The 23,544-nt window shown below is 45.1% G+C and overlaps 1 protein-coding gene across 2 annotated transcripts in view; it reads left to right on the top strand.

Moving 5' to 3' along the window:
• SH3BP5 (SH3 domain binding protein 5) overlaps positions 1–23,544 on the top strand; it is a 65,550-nt gene that overhangs the window by 15,708 nt on the left and 26,298 nt on the right. The window contains exon 3 of one of the 2 annotated variants that reach the window (XM_011385989.1): positions 9,244–9,372. In XM_011385989.1, coding sequence (XP_011384291.1) covers positions 9,244–9,372 — 129 coding nt within the window. Of the gene's footprint in view, positions 1–9,243; positions 9,373–14,481; positions 14,582–23,544 lie in introns of those variants that run through there. The other variant, XM_023530259.1, reaches the window with a different exon arrangement.

The raw sequence follows: 23,544 nt of genomic DNA, 5'->3' as shown, positions 1-23,544 counted from the left end.
TTGACAGACATTCTAGAAAATAACTAGCTTATCTTTAAAAAATATCAAGGCCATGAAAGACAAAGACTGAAGAACTGTTCCAGGTTAGAAGAGACTAGAGAGAGATGACAACTAAATGCAAGGTGTGAATCGTAGGTTGGATCCTGGACCAGAAAAAATTTTTTCCCTTTATTATAAAAGACATTAGAGGGAGAGTTGATGAAATTTTTATAAAGTCACAGGCCAGATTGACAGCCTCGCATCAATGTTAATTTTCTGATCTTGATTCTTGTACTCTGGTGACGTAGGAGAATGTCCTCATTTTTAGGAAATACACGCTGAAGTATTTCAGGGCATCATTTTAAGTTAAACATTAAAAAAAAAAAAAAAAGTTTTTTTTTTTCCCCACTCCCAGATCTGACAGCTGTCTTAACCAAGCCTCCAAATGGAATGCTTCTCCTTGGCTATGCAATCTTGACATTGGCCATCGCTTCAAAGGAAGCTGTGTGGTCCATTCTGGCGGGACAGCTGTGGCGGGCTGTGATGTTCTGGGAGACGGGACTGGGTGCCCACATGCTTCTTTGGAAACATCCTATATTGAAATTAGAGTTCCAAACCAGAGCCCTCTGGGTAGGAGGGACACAGTTCCACATTAGGCTTAAAAAAAGCTCCAAGACCTTGTTAAACTCAAGAGGGAAATGTACAGCAGGAAACACTGTCGACCCCCCACTTTCGTTCCTTTCCTTTTTTCCCTCTTGGTGGAAGGGACCCCTTGGTGGGTCAGAACCAGAATGGACGGTGTGCTCACCAAGGCCCTCGAGCTGCATAGGCCCTGCCCCTGGGTCTGTAGCTGGGCAGTGCCCAAGCTGGGATTAGAACTCCCTACACTTTGTCCCACAACCATTCAAACAGTTTAAATGAAAGGGATTTTTCTGAAAGGTTAAAGGAGTCTTTCTTGGAACCCAAGGGAGGGAAGCATCACAGGGCCTTAAGCATAGGTGACCACACATCCCAGTTTGTCCTGACAGTCTTGGTTTAAGCCTGTCGTCCCAGCATAATTATTAATAGTGCTTTTCCTCACTCTCGAAAGTGCCTTGATTTTATTGATAAATTATATGGGCATGTGATTGCAGGATTAGAGTCAGGAACCAGATTACCTCTTACTACCCTTCCTCTGCTGCTTCCTGGTGTTCTCTCTTTTTGCTTCTCTCTCTCTCTCTCAATCTCTCTCTCTCTCTCTCTCTCTCTCTCTCTCTCTCTCTCTCTCAATCTCTCTCTCTCTCTCTCTCTCTCTCTCTCTCACACACACACACACACACTCACACACACACACACTCACACTCACACACACACACGCACACTCACACTCACACACACTCTCTCTCACACACACACACACACACTCTTTCTCTCTCTCTCTCTCTCTCTCTCTCTCTCTCTCTCATTTGTGTCTCTCCCTCTTCTGGCTTCCTCAGTTCCGGTTCCTGAGAGAGGGTCTTGTATCAGACACATGGTGGCAAGCAAGGTTCTGCCTGACGTGTGGGGGACGGTCCCCCACAGAAAGTAGTGGTGAGCTTGGCAGACACCCAGAGAGGCCTCTGCTACTGAAGTCAGGGCTTGAGGTGGAGAAAGTCCAAAGGAAGGGGACTTAGGCACCTGGTCTCCAGCAATGATTCTGACTTCTCCCCACTTGATGGCCCTGGTCTTTTCTATTTTTTCTTTTCTGTGACTGTTTCCACCCCTTTGGAGCTGTTTAAACCAGGGTCTTCTGGTTGGATGAAAGTCGCCGATGTGGAATTAGGCCCAGGCGGTGATTGGGAGTGTGGTGGCCCTTGACGGGGCTGGCTCCAGCTCCCTTGTGGTTTTCTGTCCTCGCCCCTTTGCCACCTCTTCTTCCTCCCAGTACTTTGCCTTTCTGGTTTGACTCCCTTGGCCTCGACTGTACCTTGGTACATTTTTTTCCTGATTCTGCCTCTGCTGCAAAATTCCTGTAGGTGAAATCAGATTGTCCTGGCTTCTCATCTCACAGGGCTGGGAAAGCCACTGTCTGTGGGAGCTGGGGCTGAGGGAGGAAAAACTGGGCAGAGGCAAGGAGAGAAGGCAGCTGGAGGGCCCGGGGAGCATTGCAAAGTGGAGAAGCAGAGTGAAATAAAAAATTAAAATTTAATAAAAAATGCATTAGCCACATTTCAAGTTTTCATGCAGCCACTTGGTGCCAGTGGCCTTTGTATTGGGCAACACAGGACATTTCCATTATTGCAGAAAGTTCCTCAGACAGCATTGAGAGCACTTAACTCCCTTTTCACCCAACTACTATTTAAAGTGTTTTTTTAGTGTGTTTTAGTAGCCGCCTCAAGTGCTCTTAAAGGATAGGTTGAATGGACGAACAGAAAACATGATTTGTAGTAAACTTAAGAACGCTTCAGGTGTCTTATAACTAACTGATCAGTAAGTCAGAATGTTTCCAGTGGTGCCTTTTATTATGTAGTTCGAGAATGTTCCTGCTAACGGGCTTTACGATCCTAACTAGTTATTCTCCTGCCGCTGTCGTAATTTTTGCCTTATCCTACTTTTCCATATATACTGTTTATTCCATATTTTCCTTTAAATTGAATCACGTTTTTACTTCAGTTTGAAAAGGAGAATTCACAACTCTAAGTGGAAAGCCATTAAAGGGAAATGCATTTTGAGTTTTATTGAAGGATTAGATGTATATGTGTGATCTAGAGTGACCATCTCATAAGGGCACAGCTTGGTGACTTTCAAAGCAATGCTCTTTGTTTCTAGTGGATTTATTTATTATTTTGCTTATCAAATTGGAGCAGATTCCCTTCTCTCTGGAAGGCTCTGAACCCAGACTAGCCCACTCCCTTCTTAGAAAAGAGATAAGCGGAACCAATACAAAGAAGTGCAGAAGGTATCGTGAAGACAAAGTAGCACCCAAGGGAGGCTTTCTCAGTGACAGGCAGGATTAAAAAAAGACCTGAGAAAGAGTAAGTAACCCTTCTTTGTTATTGAGAATACACAGGTGTTTCTCCTATGAGAAAGGTCTTTGTAGAGCAGGCCCAAGGGGCATGGTCTGGCTTGGTGCCACACAGCGGGCCTGATCTGATGCTTCTTAGCCTCAGGGCCCCGCTACACTCTTGTAATCATTGAGTACCTCAGAGACCTTTTGCTTTTGTGGGTAATACCTATAATAGTTGCCATGTTAGACATTAAAATTAAGTTTTTAGAAGTCGTATTCATTAAAAACAATAGTAAACCTATTACATGTCAACATAAATTATATGTTTTATTAATATGTTCTCAAACGAAAAAATGTGACAAGAAAGTAATAGTTTTATGTTTTTTACAAGTCCCTTTCATGTCTGACTTAATAGAAGAGCTAGATTCTCATGTCTGCTCTGTGTTCCGTCTCTTACGATGTCACATATCAAGTAGCCTGTGGAAACCTCATGGAAAACTCATTGAACACTCATAAGAGAAAGAAGACGAAAAAGGTAAATAAGTGTAACTTGATTATGAACATAGTTTTGGCCTTGCAGACTTCTAGAAAAGGTCTTGGGGACCTCCATTTATCCCTGATCTCCACTCCATGTCCTCCAGCTCACATTTTGAGAACTGCTAGTGAAGTGAAATGCACATTGGATTAAGAGACTCAAAAACTAAAGGTCTGTGCTTTTGTCTGAAGTCTGACACTCCTGCCTGTGACTTCAGGCGAAACAGCACTTCACCCCCAGGGTTCCAGTTCTCTTATCTGTAGACTGGGAGGCTCATTCTTGCTGAGCCTGCCTGACAGGTTGTTGTGAGGTATAGGCAATGCCTGTGAAATACCTCTCTACAAACTGAAAACGGTGTATTTATAAATGACATTACTAAGGATCTTTTGAAGTGTGGTGTCATCTTTAATTTGTAGGACAGTTATTTTTAAAGACTGACATCCTATCTTAATCTCACTTGATTCTGGGGACACCGCTGTGAAGGGGAAAGGCTGTCATTCTCAGCTTACAGGTCAGATAATTGAAGCTTAGGCGAATGAATTGGCCAGAAAATAGGGCCCCTGTCCCCAGTGTGATGACACTTGGCACCCTGTTTCCAAGGCACACAGGTGCTGGCTGGTTTGGTTTATCTGGAGTTCTCATCTGATACAGGGCTGTATTTTTGACACACTGACACATTCAGACAAGGGAGGCTGTGCCACCCTCAGCAGTTCTTTGCTTGAATAAATTGCCCTCAGTCTGAGTCACTTAATGGATGTGACACAGTTTTCAGATTGGAAGGTCTGAGGCCTCATCTAAGCAGAAGGAACCCTTTTTAGAACTCTTTCAAGAGCCGATCTAAAAAAATTAGCTGGCAAACAGCCCTGAAGGGTAAATGCCTCATTTTTCTTGACTGGTGAAAGGTCTGCTCGTTCTTCCAAGGTGAGTTTGTACTTGTGACTGCTTCCCTTCATGGATCATTTGTCACGGAGAAAACAGCTTTCTCTCCTCCCCGGACTTTCCTGGAAGCATCTGCCATTCTGATCTTGGGAAACAGGTTTGCCTATAATTGTAGGAGACAGAGGACCATGGTGGACTCTTTTCTCAGACTAGGAAATAGGCAAAAAGCCCAAAATCAGTTGAAGCAAGCTGGCTTTAAGGTGGATTTAAAGGGAAGCTGTATGCAGGTTAGATTGAATTAAGTTCCCTAGACCCTGCTCCTTATAAATTTGGCTTTATTGTCAGGGTCAGAAGCCCTCCAGCAGTTAACCGTATTTAATTACAGTGCTTTGCCATGGTATGGACTGTAGCTTGACCCTCCCCTCCCTGTCTCTATTAATATGACTACCTTGAGGCATATGCTTCAGTCTTTTTTAAAGGCTTAATTCAATTGCAAGTGACAAAAATCCAATTCTAACTAACATAACATAAAGCAATGGTGACAGTTGGGAGTGTGTGTGCTAGTTTGGCTCAGAAGAAGGTGGAATATGGGGTTAGACTATAAAGCATTGTTAGGTCTAGAAGTTCAAAATGTCTTCTTTCCTCCCTTCCCCTATCCTTCCTTCGCTTTCTTTCTCTGTCAGGCTCTTCCTTCATGATTCCTAGGTGGCTGCCATCTGCTTCAGGCTTTTATTCTATCCACTCAGCCATCTCTGTGGGAAAAAGTTCCTCTTTCTAACAGTTTCAGGGAAGTCCCAGCTTGAAGTCTTATTGGTCCTGATGGGTCATTGGTCCTGATGTCCTCCCTCAACAGTCACCGAGGCTAGGAGTATCCATATCTGATTGGCCAGGCCAGGGTTGCGTGACCACTTTTGGGACCAGGGTGAGGCCCAAGAAAATCAGGGCTGTTATAGTTGGACAGGCAGGAAAGAATTTGGTTTGCGGGCTCCCACTCCCCAATATTTGTGGAAGATTGTCATTCAAGCAGCTATGATCCTCTTGTTGAATGGTAAGAGAACTGGGTTCACTTATTCTTATCGGGAAGAAGGCTAGCTTTGTGTTTAGCTTTTAATGTGCTTTAGATGAATAGGCTTGTTGGGGTTGGACGTCAGCCAGTCATGCTTCATCATCCCTGGCAACACAGCCTCATTTACGGAGGGAAACGCTGATCTCAAATCAAGTCTCTTGGGTTCAATACCCTTTGATGGTAACACACTTAACCAGGCTGGTGGTCCCTGCATCTGCTCACTGGAACCACCCAGTTCACTCTTTGGTGAAACCCAGATCTGATCAGGTCATGCCTCTGCTTAAAAATCACGGTGGTATTTTGCCATAATTAAAAAAAAAACAAAAGGCAAACACAACCTACCACTGCTATTTCATCCTCCTACCCCGCCCCCATTTTTTTCTCCCTTAGAGGCAGTTTAATTGATCAGTTTAACATATTTTAGCTGGTTATGTAGGCATTTACTTTACTTTTATGACTCTAAATAGTGGGCTAAATGTGGCTCCTTCTTGATTTTTCAGTTTTAGTCATTTGTCAACATCCCACTATGGAAGAAATGGTTTTAGTGTTTTTCCTTCCTCTGTCTCTACCTATTTTTCCCATTCTCTTTCCTCCCATCATAATTATATTGTAGTCAGTATTCAGTGTTTACATGATCACAGCTGTGTAGGTGACAATGCAGCCATCCAGTAAATTATGCTTGCTTTTACTTTTTTGTGGTAGAAAGTATTCTTCTGTCATTTCTGACAAAGGGTACATGAAATTACATTGAGACTTGCTTGAAAAAATCCACTATGCTCCCCATTGTGCATGGGATAAAATTCAAATGCCTTAACGTGGCACATATGCCTTTCCTGGCTCCAACCCCCTCCAAACCTCCTACCGCCATTCTTTGCCCATGCTAGTCCCTCAGTCTCTAATATCCTTCCTTCTCTGACTGGTGAAATCCCCCTTTCTTCAAGGTCTGACTTAGATGACTCTTTCTTTGTGTGGCCTTCCCAGCTGTGTGTCTTTTGTGGGTAATAGTGTGGATACCGAGGTCTCAGTACTCATCACACTCCATTGTACTTATTTACTGCTTGAGTTTAAATCTTGGCTCTGCCGTTTCCCGGTTCTGTGATTTTGGGCAAGTTACTTATTCTCTATGTGCCTCAGTTTCCCTTTTTGTAAAATGTGAATAACAACAATAGCACCTACCCGATAAGGTTGTTAGCAGAAATTGATGGAATTAAGCATTTACGATAGTGTGTGACACTTAGTAAACTGTCTGCCTGTCCTCTGCATCCCTCTGTCTGAGAAAGGCAGAGTAGGCGGGTTATATTCATTAGTACCCAGAACAGCTCTTAGCAAATCAGAAGTCCCTAGAGGCTGGCAGGGAACCTAAATGAGTGGAGCAGGCCTGGTGTGATCCGGGCACAGGGTGGTGGGTGACCGGAAAGGTCAGTTTCTATCTCAGGGGGCATCTTCACTCTACTAGCCAGTGGTTGCCAGATCATCTGATTTGTTTTCGTAATGAGAAATTTGAGAATGCCCATCAAAAAAAAAATTATGGATTTTTTCCTGACATTTGATACATAACATATAAGCCAAAGGCACTAAGCCTGTTGGTTCACAGGATACTGGTTGATGATGTGATCTTCCCTGGGGTACATGCCGACTGATCTGCCCCTCAGTTTTCTAACTTGTGGTCTGGATGTGGTGGGAGACCTCTGGTGCTTACACAGTGTAACAGGTTGCTATGTATTCATGCCAACTACCCTTGCCCTGGAGAGACCCCACTCTGTGTTTTTAAATATGATCACAGGTCTCTCTTCATGCTGGGGAAAAATTGTATACATATGGGGCACCTACTTGTGCCCAGGAACATTAGATGTTTTATATTTGCATTCTCCCTTATTCCTTCTAACAGCCTTCCCTATGACATGGAAAGTAACTGTTTTGTAGGGAATAAAAATGGTTCATAAAGACATTACCTGTTTAGGGCCTCACAAAAAGAGGTTTAGTCAGGATTGGATCCATCTCTGATAAAAATCCCAGACTTTAGACAACATGCTATCTCCCCCATACGGGACATCAAGCCCAACAGAAGCTTGGGGGCTTTGCTGGTCCCTGGCGGCCCTAATGCAGCTGCAGCACGTTCTCTGGAGGACAAGCCTTGTTCCCTGTCTTCAGAAGGTGTAGTGGGTGACTGCAGGCCTGGCTACATGGGAGAGAAGGCAGAGAAAATTAAGAAGATGATGATGATGATAATGATGGTGATGATGATGATGATGATGATGATGATCATGATCATGATGATATGATGATGATGATGAAGTTATGATGTTATGATGATATGATAATGGTGATGATGGTGATGTAGGATTGGGGTAAGGGACCAAGGCCACTGTCAGAAGTGTCTGGTATAACAGTGGGGAATGAAATTAGAAATGATCAGGGCCTCCTTCACCCCCATGAGCCATCCCATTGGCCCAACAGGCCCCTGCAATTCGATGGTTATAATTAGTTTTTAGATAGTTACTTGGGAGGCAGGCCCTTTGCAGCCAGTGGAACACACGTGTTTCACCAGCATTGTGGTCTTGGGAAAGGCCCATGGCTGGTGATCATGTGCTGTTCATTCTCCTCTTGGTATCCATTTCCCCTTTCTGAAACACGTGCATGTGCGCGTCGTGGTGCAAGGCGTGGCTGTGTCAGGTAAACCCCAAAGGGAAAAAGAGTTAGAGGGGATGTGGGGTCTGTGAGATGCTGACCTGACCCTCCAATACGTCCTAGACGTCTACAGGACTAAATTTCTTTTTAAAAATTTTTCTCCCTCCTTGTGATGTCCATGGGTCTGGTTTCTTGGCTTCCGCAATGTGCTGGAGCCTGGCACGGCCCACCTGCCTGTTCTTCCTCCCTCCTAACTCTTATCTGTCGAGCCCAAATTGATAGTGGCTGTCTCCAGGATGGGTGGCCACCCTTATCTCTTGCCATTCTCCACATTCCAGACTTTCAGCTTCCTTCCCTTTCTTGAAAACACCATGCCACTCCCTCTCCCCTCTGGCTGATGGCTCTGCTGCCTGTTTGGGACTCATTCGGTATTTTCTCTCCCTCCCCCAAGTGCCCGCAGACGTCTGTGTAGATGTTCCTCCAGAAGTTTTCCATGAGTCTCCCAGTGGACTCCCATCTTATCTGGCCTATTGCTGGGTTCTCCACTGCTGGGTTCTATGGCACCTGTACCAGCACTGCCCTGGCACAGACTTCTCTGGAACAGGCTATAAATGCCTGACTCGCCCACCAGAAGTGCCCTGAAGGCAGGGACCAAGCCTGAGGCCCAGGAAGGGTCTGGTGTGTGGGAAATTTGTACTCGGTGTTTAATGTTGGTCATGTGGTCATATGATTGAGGACTTCGTTGGGGGCTTGGAAAGGGTGCCATCATTATGGACTAAAGCTGCAGAGTAGCCCAACTGGACATCTTCCCTTGAGGACTTGGGCAGAGCTTTTTAATCTGGCCTGTGCTATCCAATATAAGAGTCACTAGCCACATTTATTTTTTAAATTTAAATATATTTCATTAAAATGAAATAAAACTCATTTTCTTAGTCTCACTAGCCAATTTCAAGTGCTCAATAGCCACACGTGGCTAGTGGCTACCGTACCAGACAGTACAGATGCCAGAACATTTCCAGCATCACAGAGACTTCTTTTGGGTGGTGCTGCTGTGGACCCTGTTTTGTGAAGGTATTCATTTAGGGGCTCGTAGGTTGTGTGAAATCCATCCTTGGTGTTTCTGGTAGGGTCAGGCAGCATTTTGCAGATTCCTTCTTAAGTCTGAATTGTGTTTTCTCGGTATCCTGGCAGGATGCTCGTCAGAAGTTCCGCTCTGTTCTGGTTGAAGCAACGGTGAAACTGGACGAACTGGTGAAGAAAATCGGCAAAGCCGTGGAAGACTCGAAGCCCTACTGGGAGGCGCGGAGGGTGGCGCGGCAGGTAAGATGGTCCCGCAGGCCTCTCCTGCCTCTGCCCACCACCCCACCCGTGCTCAGCTGCACCTTCTCACTCCTGTGTCTCCCCCCGAAGGTTAGAGGCGCGAGTCCTGTGTGATGGGGGATGGCCAGGGCTTTGTAAACAGCTGCGTTTGAAGTCAGCCTCTTATTTTTCCTCCCCCCACAGCCTGCCTTTGTTCTAGCTCTTGATACTATTAATAGAGTGTAGATGTTGGCATTTGGATGGCCCCGTGAGTGGGCACCGCTTTTCTGCTGGAATTGGCGCCCAGGTCCACTTCCCAGGCAGCTGGGCCAGCTCCTGCAGATGAGGGAAGGGTGTGTCCAGAGGCCAGGCTCATTCTCTGCCCTTTCCTGAAGATTGCCTGTCAGTCAGTGGGAGGAATACTTCCTCCCTCGCGTTCTCCTCCCTGGTTTGGGAATAATTAGCTATTTGCTTCTCTTGAAACATCAGTTCTTTGTTCTGAGAGTCCAAACAGGCAACTGAGAGACCAAGACCAGAACATGGGAGGCAGAAGGGAGCTGTGGTCAGGTGATAGCTGGGGCCACGTGGAAATGGGTTCTGATTTCAGAGTGTGTCTTCCTTGGATGGCCACTGCTGTAATGCAGGGTGTTCCTGTGTCACCTCTCAGACTCTGCTAGCCAGGCTCTGTGAATGGGGAAGGAAGAGAACCCTGACACTTACCCGTCGGTGCCTACTACATGCCAGAAGCTCCAGAACCCTGAGCATCCTCTCTCCAAAGTGCCTGTGTCCCATCAGTCTTTCAGGCGCCCTCCAAGGTGGGCTGTGTCCCACTCACTGTAATCCAGGGCAGTACTGTTCTTGATCTAAAGTTACAGTAGGAAGGATTCAGGTTAGGTTTGGGGAGAGGTTTCTTATAAGTTGAACATTGAATCGATACCTAGGAGGTCATGAAATCTTCATTCCTAAAAGTCTTCAACACTTGAACTTCTTATCCTCTGATTCTTTCGAGCTCGCAAATGTCTATTAAAAACATCTGTGTGCTTGTGCCTTGACACGGTTTAAGAGGTCTGTTAAAGCAGCTCCTCGGGGACTGGGCAGTGGCTTCCCTACCCCGGGGAAAACCCGGGGTTTTGGGGCAGGGCTGGCTAAATGGACCTACACGTTCAGGGTCCTCTGAACGCTGGCCCATCAGGTCGCCAGCCCCTGACGATGGGTGGCGTCCTCCTTTGTCTGTGCTGATGTCAAATGTGCTCCCACCTCTAAGTCTTTGAACCTGCTGTTGCCTCTGTTTGTTGTCATCTCTACCCTGGAATTTGCATGGTCCACTCCCTCATCTCCTTCAGGTTTCTGCTGAACAGTCGCTTTGTCAACGACGGCTTCCTGGGCTAACGGCTTCCTGGGCTAACGTTTAAGTGATAACTGTCAATCAGCCATCTCCAGCACCCCCAGCCCTCATTCCTTGATTGGCTTTTTCTCCATAGCGCTCCTCACCTCTGACTTGTTATCATGTATTTGTTTACAGTAACGAAGCGCCACAGGGACAGGGAATTTGATCTGTTTGCTTCATTGCCATATTCGCAATGCCAGCATACAGAAGGCGTTCAAACACCGAGCAAACGAAAAATGAACCAATGAGTGAACGGTGTGGTCTGGCCACCCACAGACCACCCCCACCCATTTCCCTGCCCCCCCGCCCCTCCTTGGTATTTCGAGCTTTTCCTCTCCATTGCCCCTTTACTCGCCACTCTTTCCTGCCCCCACCTAGGTAAGCAGAGGGGTAGGAATATGATTGTCAAATTCGGCTTCATCTGGGTTGGCTTCACTCAAATCTAATTTGGTGGCCGGGTCCTCAATTGGTTGTGACACATCCAGAGTAGATTCAATATCATTCTTTTCTTTTCCATACCCCAGTCTTTGATGGGAACAGAGGTAGGAGAGAGCTGGGTTGAGTGGGCCCCACTGCTAGGCAGTAGTGAATTGTGGCATCGCTCATTGCTCTCAACCCTTCTCTTGGCCAGTGGACAAGCCACTGAGTCATCAGGTCTAATCAGATAATACCTGGACCCTGGGGGCTGGTGACTGACTCACTGTCAGCTGGCAGAGGCCAAGGTGAATGTTGAGGGAATCCTGCCTGGCTTTGTGCCCGTAAACTCTCCCCTTAAACTCCTGCCTTTTTGCAGGTGGGGCAGAAAGATGAAGGGTGGAGAAGATGCAGAGTGACCCCTACCCCTCAACCCCAAGGGACTTGGTTGGTCTGTAGCTGAGGACCTGGAAAGATGCTCAAAGGCTGAGGCTGGGCACGGATGTCACATTTCATCTCTGCGGATGGGAGCTGTCTGGGCTTGGGCCAGGTGGCTGAGTCTGTCTGTGCACCAGCATCCTCTGACCTTCCTGTTGGTGAAGGGGTGGGGCCCACCTCCAGCTGCTGCCAAGTGGGGTTTCCTGTTTTTTTTCCTTTGGTTTTACTCTACCCCCTTCCTTTCTATATTTACAACCCCCTCTGACTGTGTAGAGTAGGCAGGGTCTCTGAGAGATGGCCTTCAAGGCATCTCCTTCCAGTGCGTGTCATGAGGCACTGCATTTCCAGAGCCTCGGCATCCTCGTCTATGAAGCTGTGATGGTCACAGGATCAGCCTCATGAGGTCGTCCTTAGGACTTAAAAGAGATAACATGTTTAACGATGGAATACCTACATGAGCTTAGGTTTCAGCTCGTTAAAAAACATTTTGTTAATAGAAAATTTAGAAAATAGGCAAAAAGGAAATAAGTTCCCATACTTTCTGTTAATATTTAATGTTTATCTCTTTTTTTAAAATAAGAGATCATACTGGTGTTTTTACAATATGTCTAGAATGCCCATGTCCATCCATCCAGAGTCTCAGTGGAATAATGGAGACTTAAAAGGGAAAGACTTCTCCAAAGCTTGGCTATCTATAGAGTTTACAAAGATTTGTAATTGTCAGACCAGTAGAAATTCTGTCTGCCGATCAAAAATGTGCATTACCTGTATTGTTCCTGATGTCAGCTCATTTTCCTACTGATGAGTCAGATTCAATCCTGTGATTTTGGAAATCCAGTCCAAATTCTTCCAAGAAGAGGTAGAAGATGGCTTTTTTTTTCTTTTCATCCTGGGCTGAGGTGGGCAAAGAGAACTGGCTTTGATTTATTTGAGAGTTTTTGTCCTTGAGTTAGAGCTTGTTTTTAAGGCAGCTTTGACAGATCTGCCAGCCCATCTGGTCTTCAGTGTGTGGCAGGAACATTCAGATAAGGGGGTGCAGCCCGTGTGGCTCAGGAAAACCTGAATGGCAGAGTGTGTCTTGCCTACTTTGCTTCCTGGGTTCTTAACTGGTCTAACACGGGCCCTGGGTCTGTCATTTTATCACCACCAGCCCCAACCCTCGTAATTGTTTTCTTTTTAAAAATCATGGTAAACCGTATGTAAGATTTACCATTTTAAAGTGTATGATTCAGTAGCATTAAGTACATTCATATGGTTGTGCAACTGTCACCACCACCCATCTCCAGAACTTTATTTTTGTAAACTGAAACTTTGTACTCATTAAATAACTTCTCATTTTTTCCTTTCCCTCAGCCCTTGGCAACCACCATTCTACTTTCTATCTCCATGAATTTCACTACTCTGTGTACCCCATATAAGTGGAATTATGCAATACTTGTCTTTTTGTGACTGGTTTATTTCACCTAGCATCATCTCTTCAAGGTGTATCCATCTTATAGTGTATATTAGAATTTCATTCCCTTTTAAGGCTGAATAATATTCCACTGTATGTATAGATCATATTTTGTTCATTCATCTGGAAATGGACATTTGGGCAACTCTTTTATTTTTAAATGGTTGGAATGTGTCAGAAGAGAGCAGAGTGCTTCGCTAACCTGAAGGGCAGCAAAAATGCAAAATAATGAGGGTTATTCAGTGCTGGAAGTTGTCTGTTTTGTGTTTATGGGGCCATGTGAGTTCATGTTCTATATATTTAACCTCCGTTAGGGAAGTAGGTGATTGGGGAAACATTTGAAATTTGTAGAATGACTCAGCTGTGGACAACTAGTAAAGCTTAGCCTCTGGAGCCGGACTGCCAGTGTGGTTTTTCTGGGTTTTTTTTTTTTTTTTTTTTAATACTGCCTGTGTTTTAATTCCAACTCACCACTTAATAGCTGCGAGACCTCAGCAGGTTACTTAATCTCTGCGCCTCAATTTCTTCATCTGTAAAATGGAGTTGTGTATCACTTAGCTTTTGCCGTGAAACAAACCACTCCAAACTTAGTGGCTTAAAGCACTTATTTAGCTTATGATTTTTCTGGGCAGTTTTTCTTATTTTAGTTGTGGCTGATCTTATGCATATATGCAATCAGTTGGTGAGTTGGGTGGAGTCTGGCTGATCTTAGATGGTTTTATTCCTCAAGAAGTTGGTTGATTGTCAGCTGAGGTGTCAGGGGTGACTGGATCACGTGCGTCTCATCCAGCAGTTTGTATGGGCTTCCTCACATGGTGTTTGGATTCCAAGAACAAAAGGTCAAGTCCTTTTCAAGCCTCTTTTTGCATCACATTTGCCCATTGGGTAGAGTAAGTCACATAGCCAGTCCAAATTCAAGAGGCGGGAAAAAATAAACTACCCGTAAAGTATTATAGCCATTTTTTTTTGCAAATTACCATAGTATTAAATGAGTACATGCAAAGAATTTGGATCGAAGAAAAAGAATGTAAGTTATTCTTATTCCAGACATAGTTTCTGTCAGATATTGTATCTTTATGTTGAATCTGCTATCTTAAAAAAAAACAAAAACAAAAACAACCACCACCACCACAAAAACCTGTGGATAGGAAGAACAGACCTTTGCTGGTTGGGAGAGAGTATGGAAGATGTAGAGACTATGAGGACAGAAGGGTGACCCCAGGCAGGTCGAGTACATGCTGAGTTGCTTGTTGAGGATAAAACGTGCCAGAGGATGAGGAGGAAATAGCTGACTTACTGTCTGACTGCTCCAAAGCCCTCTAAGCACAAGCAGATGATGTGAGAGGGCCTCGAATGGTTGGGGAGTCATGTTTCCCAAGAAATGAAACAGGTCAAATGCATTCAATCTCCTGAATTCCTATGTTAAGCAGAGTGCTGTAGCATTCCTTTGTCGGGAAAATTCCAGACATTGTTAACAGAAGACCTTCTTTAAGTGGAGAATGAGAGGCCCAGGACATAAACTCAAGGATATGTCAAGTGTGAGTAATTACTCTCTTTACTTGTCTAGGGATTTTTTTCCTTCTAATTTATTATTTTATTCAATGAATATTTACTTCGTTTTTTTCTAATTGTCAGACACTGTTTTAGCCACTTGTCAGGAACAGAACTGAGACCCTGACTCTGGAGCTGACATTCCCCTCTTAGCAGACTTTTAAAAGTGTGTGAGATGGTGTGTTTGGGGCAAATGTAGAATCTTTGTTCCTGATCTGGATGAAAGGGTGGGTTTTTCCCTCCTCCATTTGGAAAATGGAGTGAGACTATGGAAGCGTCACAGTGGGCCGGTGGATTGGCAGATAAAAAAGTGTGTTTCAGAGTATTTCCTGAGCATCTCCCCTTTGTCTGACCTGGCCATTGTGGAGCATAAAATGTGCTGTGTATGTTCCAGGAGTGCCATCTACATACATAAGCAAGGTGGTTTTAAGGTGTAGGTAATTACAGTCCATCATCATTACTCAGGATGGCTATGTTCTCTGACGTTACCATGGACACTGAATTAATGAGGCATTCTACCGAGGCATTGCTCCTAGTGGGAATACAAGGTCAAGTTCCTGAGAGCCTCTGGTCGGTCGCATTTTCATCAACTGATCCATACATAATCTTGTTTTATGTGTGTTTCTCTTTAAAGACACCTTAATATATGTATTTTTTTTACAAATAATTATGTATTTCATTTTTATTTATTTTTTTGGCTTAAAGCAACATAGATTTATTCTCTTATAGTTCCAAAGGTCCGAAGTCCTAATATTAAAGTGTCGGCAGGACTACATTCCTTCTAGAGGCTCCAGAAGAGAATCCTTTTTTTTTTTTTTTTAAATCAAAAGTTTCTAAAGACTGCCTTCGTTCTTTGGCTCATGCGTACATTATTGCTTTATAATAAACCACTAACCAAGAAGGGTTAAATATTTTTCTGACCCTGGGCGACGTAACTGCAAATTTCTTTGGCTTTCAGCCTCGCACAGTATTGCCCACTACACTTTTTTAATTGGTTGTGACCTCTCCCGCATTGATGCCAAATAGAGTCCACAAATTTAGCCACTTTTCCATAGTTCGTCGTGCACCCGTAGACTTTATTTTAGCATTTACTGGAGTGACCTCTAATATTGGATCTGCAAATTTCCTCTTCCTTTTTCTGGATGTACCATATTGTTGATTCATTCCCATTGAACTCACCGCCAGCAGCACCATGACTCATGCCTTATCTAAGTGACACTTATAGAAAACTATTTTTCAATGTAAAGCACATCACAGCCTTCTTGGGCTTAGGAACACTGGACAGCACTTCAGCACAAAGCTTGGGGGCCAATTTAAACAACCGAATCACCAACAAAAAAGCACAAAAATGTAAAAAATGCGGCACTAAACAGACTGTGAGATGGACAGTCGTTTACAGTATAGGAGCTGAAAGAAGGCAGAGTGTCACCTTGTTAGACCTCAGCTGGGAATGTGCACGGCGAGTGACTCAACGTTTTTGTTACTGAGCGTGGGTCCAGGAATGACCCTGAAAGCACCATAAATACTGATTTTGGGGTTACAAATAAAGTAGGCAAATTTGCAAATATGGAATCCGTGACCGATAAGAATTTACTGTACTCACCCAATGAAGAGCCCTGTGGGAAGGCTTGTTTGTTAGAGAGCTGAATGAACCACGTGGTGTGGGTGTGGACACGGTGCGGAAGAAGCCGGAGGAGTGAGGTCACTCTGGTTGTTAGTGTGTGTGTGTGTGTGTGTGTGTGTGTGTGTGTCCGTCCTGGGGACAAAGGCACACCTGATCCTTAGAGCACAGGAGAGCATCTGGGTAGAAAGGACAGAACAGCTGAGATCAGAGAAGGAATTCAGTGTGGATATAAGTAAGTGTGTAGAAAGAGAGCCTTAGGCACGCTGAAGGGGACAGATAGGGAAGGAACGATGTGGTCGACAGAGGAGCACCTGGCAGCCTTGGCCTGGTTTCCAGACTGGGTTGAGAAGCTGCAAAGCAGCCACAGTGGGCTCTTGGCATATGGGGCTTATGTCGTATTTGAGAAGTCGATTAGGCATTGATGACCAGTGTCGTGTCCTGACATCCATAGCAGCACCATCTTTTGAGATCTCTGCATTAGGCACCATGTGTACTGTTCTGTGTAGGGGATGTCGTTTATCTTCCCTTTTCGTCCACATATTACAGATGAGGAAACTAGTCTTGGAGCCCAGAGACCATTACTTGGGCCTTTACATTAACCTTCCTGGTGTTGTGACCTAATCTGAGAGAATACGAAGAGAGACTTGAGCAGACTCAGTGGTTAGACAGCTGCCGAGAATGAGTCAGAGGGACCTGAAGAGCCGGAATGACCAGTAGGAAGTGGAAAGAGAGTGGAGATCCAGCTTTGGAAGGAGGTGTTGAATTTACTTTCTCGAAGGTTAAATTAGTGGCTGGGTGCCTTTGTGGGAATTTTATCAGCAAGACTGTAGGGCAAATGGGCCGTGAGGGGTTGGGAGTCAGTGATATGGAGGTGACAGTTTACTGGAGGAAAAGTGTGTGGAGAGAACTGAGTCAGAGATTAAGGATGCAGGGGAAGAGGAGGGGGGAAGTAACTTTAACACACTTTGTGTACCAAGCACTTTCTTAAGTGCTTTACATACATGAGTGAGGTAGTTTTTTGCAGAAGAGGAAACAGGCTTAGAGAAGTTGAGTTATTTTGAGGGCTCCCCACATCCTCAATTACTGATCTACTAGGTGCTCAGGCCTGTAGTACGAGGTCCTTTCTGTATGTTATCTAGTCCTCACAGCAGAGGGCAAGGTGGTATTATCGTACGCTTACGGAGGGGATAATGACTGAGGCTCAGGGAGGTAAAGGTAATGTGTCCACGTCACAGACCTCGTGAGGAGAGGAGCAGAGGTTTGAACTTGCATCTGCCTGGTTCTGGCTCCTGCCTGGTGCTTGGCACGTAGGCATTTAACGACTGTTGGAAAGCCCGAACTACATACTGACACATCGTAGGGGAACGGGTAAGAGAAATAATTGACTTGTTGGGCTAAAGGAAGATTTTGAGTTCATCTATGCAGTTAGTTCCCTGCCTTTTCTGCCCTGGGGTATCCGTGAGGCTCTCTTGTTCCAAGTAATTTGGGGCCCTTTGAAACTTCTCAGGTTGCTCTACGCTAGTTCTCCTGGAACTTCAGTGTAACTTCGTCATGCCTCCCTTCTTCCCGATCACTCTCTTTTCCTCTCAGCCACTTTCCTGCCTGGGTGGCAGTTCTCAGTGTGGAACTCAGGTCAGGAAGTCGGGTCAGTGACGTCCATCCCAGTGGCCCTGATCATGTTCCCACTGGGTGGCCACAGGCCAGTTCCTGGGAACTGCATCATCCCGGCAGCTCACAGTAAGGGCAAACAGCTGAGTGATGGGGCACCTGTCGCAAAGCAGAGTTCCTGGTGATTTATGGCTAGAAGGGAGCATGGACTGTTAGCTCTCCCTGGCCTATGAGACTGTGTCCTGCCTTACACTCTTGGTAGGAGATTCTGGGGAAGAAGCAGCTGCATTTTAGAAGGCTATGATCTTGAATCAGGATGGGATCCATGTTGAGAGTGGCAGCTTCTGACTCATGTTGAAGGCTCATAATGTAGAGTAGGTCTTGAGTCTTCAGTTAGAAGCCCCCTGCCCTTTGGCTTCACTGCACCTCCTGCTTGGCTGGCTCTGCCTCCACTCTCGAGTCCTCTGCTGGGGCTGGAACAGGAAGTCTTGCTGATCTTAAGGTTTTCTGTCTTGGTGGTGCAACGGGCCACTTGCATTTGACCCTTACCTGCCTGGCAGGTGACAGGAAGCCAGGAATGCAGGGCTAGTTGCAAGCAGGGGCTCAGTCAGGGAATATTAAGCCAGAGGTGCCACCCACCATTACCTTGTCAGTTGGGAGCTTTGTCAGGCACAGTTCCCTTTTCCTTGTCCCCTTTTGCCTTTTACCGAGGCGTAGCTGATTCTCGGTAAGTGCTGCTTGGTGGACGACATGCTGCTGCCTGAAGCCAACAGCTGTGGTTTGTCACCGCAGTTTAGTGGTTACAGGAGAAGCTGGATGTGTTCTGTGCTGTATCTAAAGCCATGAGGTTCCTTGGTTGTTTCTTTTTGTTGTCTTCTCTCTAACTATTTTTGATAAAATTCTTGTGTTGACACAAATCACCCTCTTCCTTCCCTCTCTGAAAGCCACCAGCATTTCCTGGAAAGGAGTGGCAAGTGACTGATTTCTCAGCTGAAGAAAATCAGAGTAGGGGATGTATTTAAGCTACCAGTTTTGTCAACATGCGTAGGCCTTTTTATGTTGCCAGGCAACAAGATTTGGTCCCTGGCCAAATGGTGACTTTTCTCTTGAGCACTTTTGGCTTACCTTTCTGTTCTCTTTTCTCACCCCGGGGATCCCCTTTGCCCACCCCGTTTTCCTCCTTTTCTCTTCCACTCCTCCCCCAGCCCTCCCAGCATGACGTCATATTCTCCCCCCTTCTTCTCCATGAAAATCTACCCTTAAGGGTCTGATGGACTTAGTCACACTGAAGAGTAAATGACCATTATGGCTCAGAGATTTATGGTCTCTGGACGTTCAAGTAGTTTTGCTTTAAAAAATTCCCATGGCCTGGGATACAATGCTTCTAGCCTGGTGGGGCTGCTGATTCCCATCTTGGGGTCTATCACATAACAGGAGCTTCTTGACATGTGTGTGATGGGAACCACACCCATTACACCAAGAGGAAAATACCTAGAAATCCAGGCCACAGACAGAGTTTTCATTTCTGTGTGGTAGAAGGTCCTTGTGGAGTTTAAGCCAGAAATATGGTCAGCAAGCAGAATACAGGCCACTCAGTTAAATTTGAATTTCAGATCATTTTTTAAAAGTATAGCTCTGCCCCATGCAATATTTGGGACATACTTAACTAAAAAAAATTGTTTACCCAAAATTCAGATTTAACTGGGAGTCCTGTATTTTTGTCTGCCAAATCTGGTAGCCCTACGATGGAAGTTGTGGTGGTTAGTCATCCGCTGAATGAGGAAAGTAGTTTTGGAGTCAGCTGCCCCTTCTCAGGGTTCCTGAATTCTTAGCATGTGGAACTGTGGAGGATTCTGGTCCCAGCTTTGTCATTCCTTAGCTTGCTGCCTCAGGTGGGTTTCGAGTGAATTCATATATGGGAGTGTTCAGTACAACTGACAAGGACTCAGCATACCCACTTCACTGTTCTAGGGATTTCTAAGCCTGGCTTTTCTAGGAAGAAATGGGGTTTCTAGGATAAGTAGCCCAGTCTAAGTTTTTTCCTGTCTCTCCCTGACCCTCAATAGCTTAATTGTGGAGAGCTGGTCAGCTTCGGGCAGAATTCTGGAGGGCTCCATGAGAGGCCACATCAAATGGGCCTCTTCTGGAGAATCTTCCAGAATGTAGGTTCCTCAGCTGTTCTTTCCATTGACTTTTCCAGATGCTGCCTGGCATTAGCCCCCTTCCAGCTTCCTCCTTTTCCTCATTCTAGAGTGCCTTTCTTAGTATGATCATTTATTTGTTTGTTTATTCATTTTTTATTTGAAACTTTTTTAGGCACTAGAGAGCTTACATTCTCTTATAGCAAAGGGTCAATAGTGCTTCAGTGAAACAACCATCAGCTTTGGTTAGGAAGCTTCACTTAGTATTTTTCACTTTTTTTAAGAAGTGGTTTAAATGGAAGAAAAAGATACCATTTGTTCATCAGTTTATATCCTGCCTCAAGTGCATTCCTAGCCCTTTGGCAAAGCACCACACTGCAGAGAAGGTGCTGGGCCTTTTTTATTTCTAAAAGTCATGTCTGTCAAAATCTTTTAAATTTCTTGATCTCAGGCTCAGGCCAAAGGAGGGAAGGTTCTCTTTATACAGAGAAAACTGGGAGGTCTGTTTTCACACTGATCCGGGCCCTCCACCAAGGTGGTCAAAGGCAGCTGGAGTGTGCTCTTCTGAGAGCACCTATTGGAAGGAGATCATGGGGTGTGAGGCACCGTACTGGTCCCTGTGTGTTCCTCTTCTGTCTGGCCTCGTCCCAACACCTAAGTCTGTAAGAAAATAAGCAAAGTTTTGCACATGAAGTTTTGAAAATATGCAAATGAAAATCACATTGCTTTGTACACAATATCATGGCCTCATCTTGTATCAACTAGGAATTGCGTTTAGTCGCAAGTCATAGAGGACTCAAAAGCAATGGTCTGAACAGACAAGGATACCTTCTCTCACCTAAAAGAAGACCTGAAGTAGGCAGTCTAGGTTGGTATTGTGACTCCATGGTCATCTCAGAACCAGTGTCCTATTACTGCTCTATCCTGGTATCTTAGACTTATCTTCAAAGTCACCACATGGCCCAAGATAGCTCCAAGAGCTCCAGCCATCGCATCTGTATTTCAGAAAAAGAGGGAGGGGAAGGGGTATATGCCCCTTCTACTTTAAAGAGTCTACTCGGAAGTCTCAAACAACACACGGTTCCTGTTTCATTGCCAGAACTGAGTTGCATCGTCATGGGTAGATGCAAGGGAGGCTTGGCTTGGGATATTTTAGCTAGCAGCGTTGCTTCTAATGATGAAGGGGAGAATGTACATTGGGAGGCAGCTGAACAACTCTGCTGTGTCTGTACTGTGGTTTATCTGTCTTCTAGAAAGATTCTGGGTTGGAAAGAGAGGTGTGCCTATGTGCCCCACAGAACAGGCATGGGACTTCTTGGAGTAGAGAAACATAGTAAACCCCATATCTCTTTGCTGCATTACTTCCCTCCTTTTATGGGGTGTGGAAAACTTCCTTTCCCTTATATTGTGTTGGAGAACTATGAGGAAACGCTAGCTTCTCATAGAGGTATAAGTGTGTGTGTTTTGTCACAGAATCCACTCCTACTTTCTTTTAACAAATGCTAATTAAATGACTCATTCCCCATTGCCACTCTTTGGTGCAAGCCCTCCTGTTTTGCCTGGAGTATTGAAATAGCCTTTCAGTTAACATTCCTGCCTTCTAGTGCCTCCTCTTCACTTCTCCCTTCTGCCTCCCAACCGAGTCTGCCAAAATCAGTTTTACTGATAATCTTGCTCAAAAACTTGAGTGCTGCATGCGATGGTTAATTTTATGGGTCAGCTGGGGCTGGACTACAGTGCCCAGGTATGTGGTCCAATGTTATTTTGAATGTTCCTGTGAGGATATTTATTGGATGAGATTCACATTTAAATCGGTGGATTCTAATAAAGCAGATTGCCCTCCTTAATGTGGGTGAGCCTCATTCAGTCAGTTGAAGGCCTGAATAGAACAGAAGGCTGACCTTCCCCTGAGCAAGAGGGACTTGTGTAGCAGACATGTTGCTTTTGGACTTGAACTGCAGCATTGGCTCTTCTCTAGATTTCCAGCCTGCTGACCCTCCCTGCAGAATCTGGACTTGCCAACCTTGATAATCACTTGAGCTGATTTCTTAAAATCTCTTTTTATATATGCAGAATCCTTTGGGTTCTGTTTCTCTGGAGAACCCTGACTCATACAGCACTTCTTCTGTCTCTAGGTCAAGCAAAGTCTGGCCCAGCCCCTCTCATCCTTTGGCATCTGCACTTTTTCTGTGCTGTGGCCCAGTGTGTGCCCTTCCCCCGCCCCTGCCATACTTAAAATTGCTGAGTACATCTTGTTGTTGGACTCACTTCTGAGTTCATCGTGGAACGTTTTGCATCACTGAATATTCTGTTCTCTTTATGATATTTTCCTCCCCAGACTGACTCGCTCTATGACGTTCAGAACTGTGGCCATCAGCCACATGTGACTGCTTAAATATGAATTATAATACAGTTAAATAAAACTAAAAGTTCAGTTCTTCAGTGTCACCAGCCACATTTCAAATGCTCAGTCACCACATGTGGCCGATGGCTACTATTTTAGGACTGCGCCCATAGAGAACATTTATTTCCATTATTGCAGGAAGTTCTATTAGCATTATTTAGCTTTCATCCTTGGCCTGATTAAAATGAAGACACAGGTTAGTGTAACTTCTACAGACTCTGCAGCCCCCCTTGCTCACTAAGCTTTCCTTCAACTTTGCCTCTTTGAGAATTTGACAAAAGTTATGGATGTCATCCTCTGAAAACCACTGCAGGATCTCTGAAAAAGAGAGAGATGGCCATGTAGCAGGAGCACGGGGGCATAAATTATAAACATGATTTCAAGGTATTCATCAGCTCCTTTTAAAGGTTATCCACATTCTGTGGGTTAATAACTATGAACTAATACTCCATAATGCTTGCTTATCTAACAGCTGATACTATTCTGCTTACTGTACGCCTGTTCTAAGCACTTTATCTGTGGTAACTCACTTCTCAAAGCAATTCCATGAGGTAGCATCTGTTGTCATCTGCATTTTGCGGATGAAGATACTCAGGCACAGAGTAGCAAAATAAAATCCTTGGGTCACTCAGCTAGTGAGTGGCCGGACTGGGATCTGACTCAGGCACCCGAAGTCCCAAGTCTGTGTTCTCACCTCTACACCTGGGGCTAAAGACCCCACTGTGGAATCTGAGCTCCTTGAGGGTAGAAATTGTACCTTATCCTTTGCAGGTTTTAACACGCATGACGCCTAGCAAAGGTGAAATGAATGCTTAGGGAAAGGAGGAAAGCTTGGCATTGAGGGAGTTATACAGAGGCTTAGACATAATCTTCTCGGCCCTGGGGTGTTTGGATTCTTCCATATGGGTATCTTATCCTTTTTCTTAGTTCCATTGGCTGCAATTCGTTCCTGATCCCTTAGAGCTAGGAGAGGCTAAGTCCTCAGACCCACTTTGCTTGGCAGTACCAGGTGGAAAGGAGGGCATTTGCCAAGAGCCCTGGCTCACATGGAGAGCCCTTGCCATGCCAGCTAGTGCCAACCTTGCCTCCCTAGGCCACGGGCCCTGCTGCTGCCCTGGCCCTGTTACATGGCCATCTCTCTCTTTTTCAGAGATCCTGCAGTGGCTTGAAGTG

This window comes from Pteropus vampyrus, unplaced genomic scaffold (genome assembly GCF_000151845.1).
Source record: "Pteropus vampyrus isolate Shadow unplaced genomic scaffold, Pvam_2.0 Scaffold1, whole genome shotgun sequence".
Classification (NCBI taxonomy): Eukaryota; Metazoa; Chordata; class Mammalia; order Chiroptera; family Pteropodidae; genus Pteropus; species Pteropus vampyrus.
The sequence above is the reverse complement of the archived record's forward strand: the minus strand, read 5'-3'. Positions and strand labels throughout refer to the sequence as shown.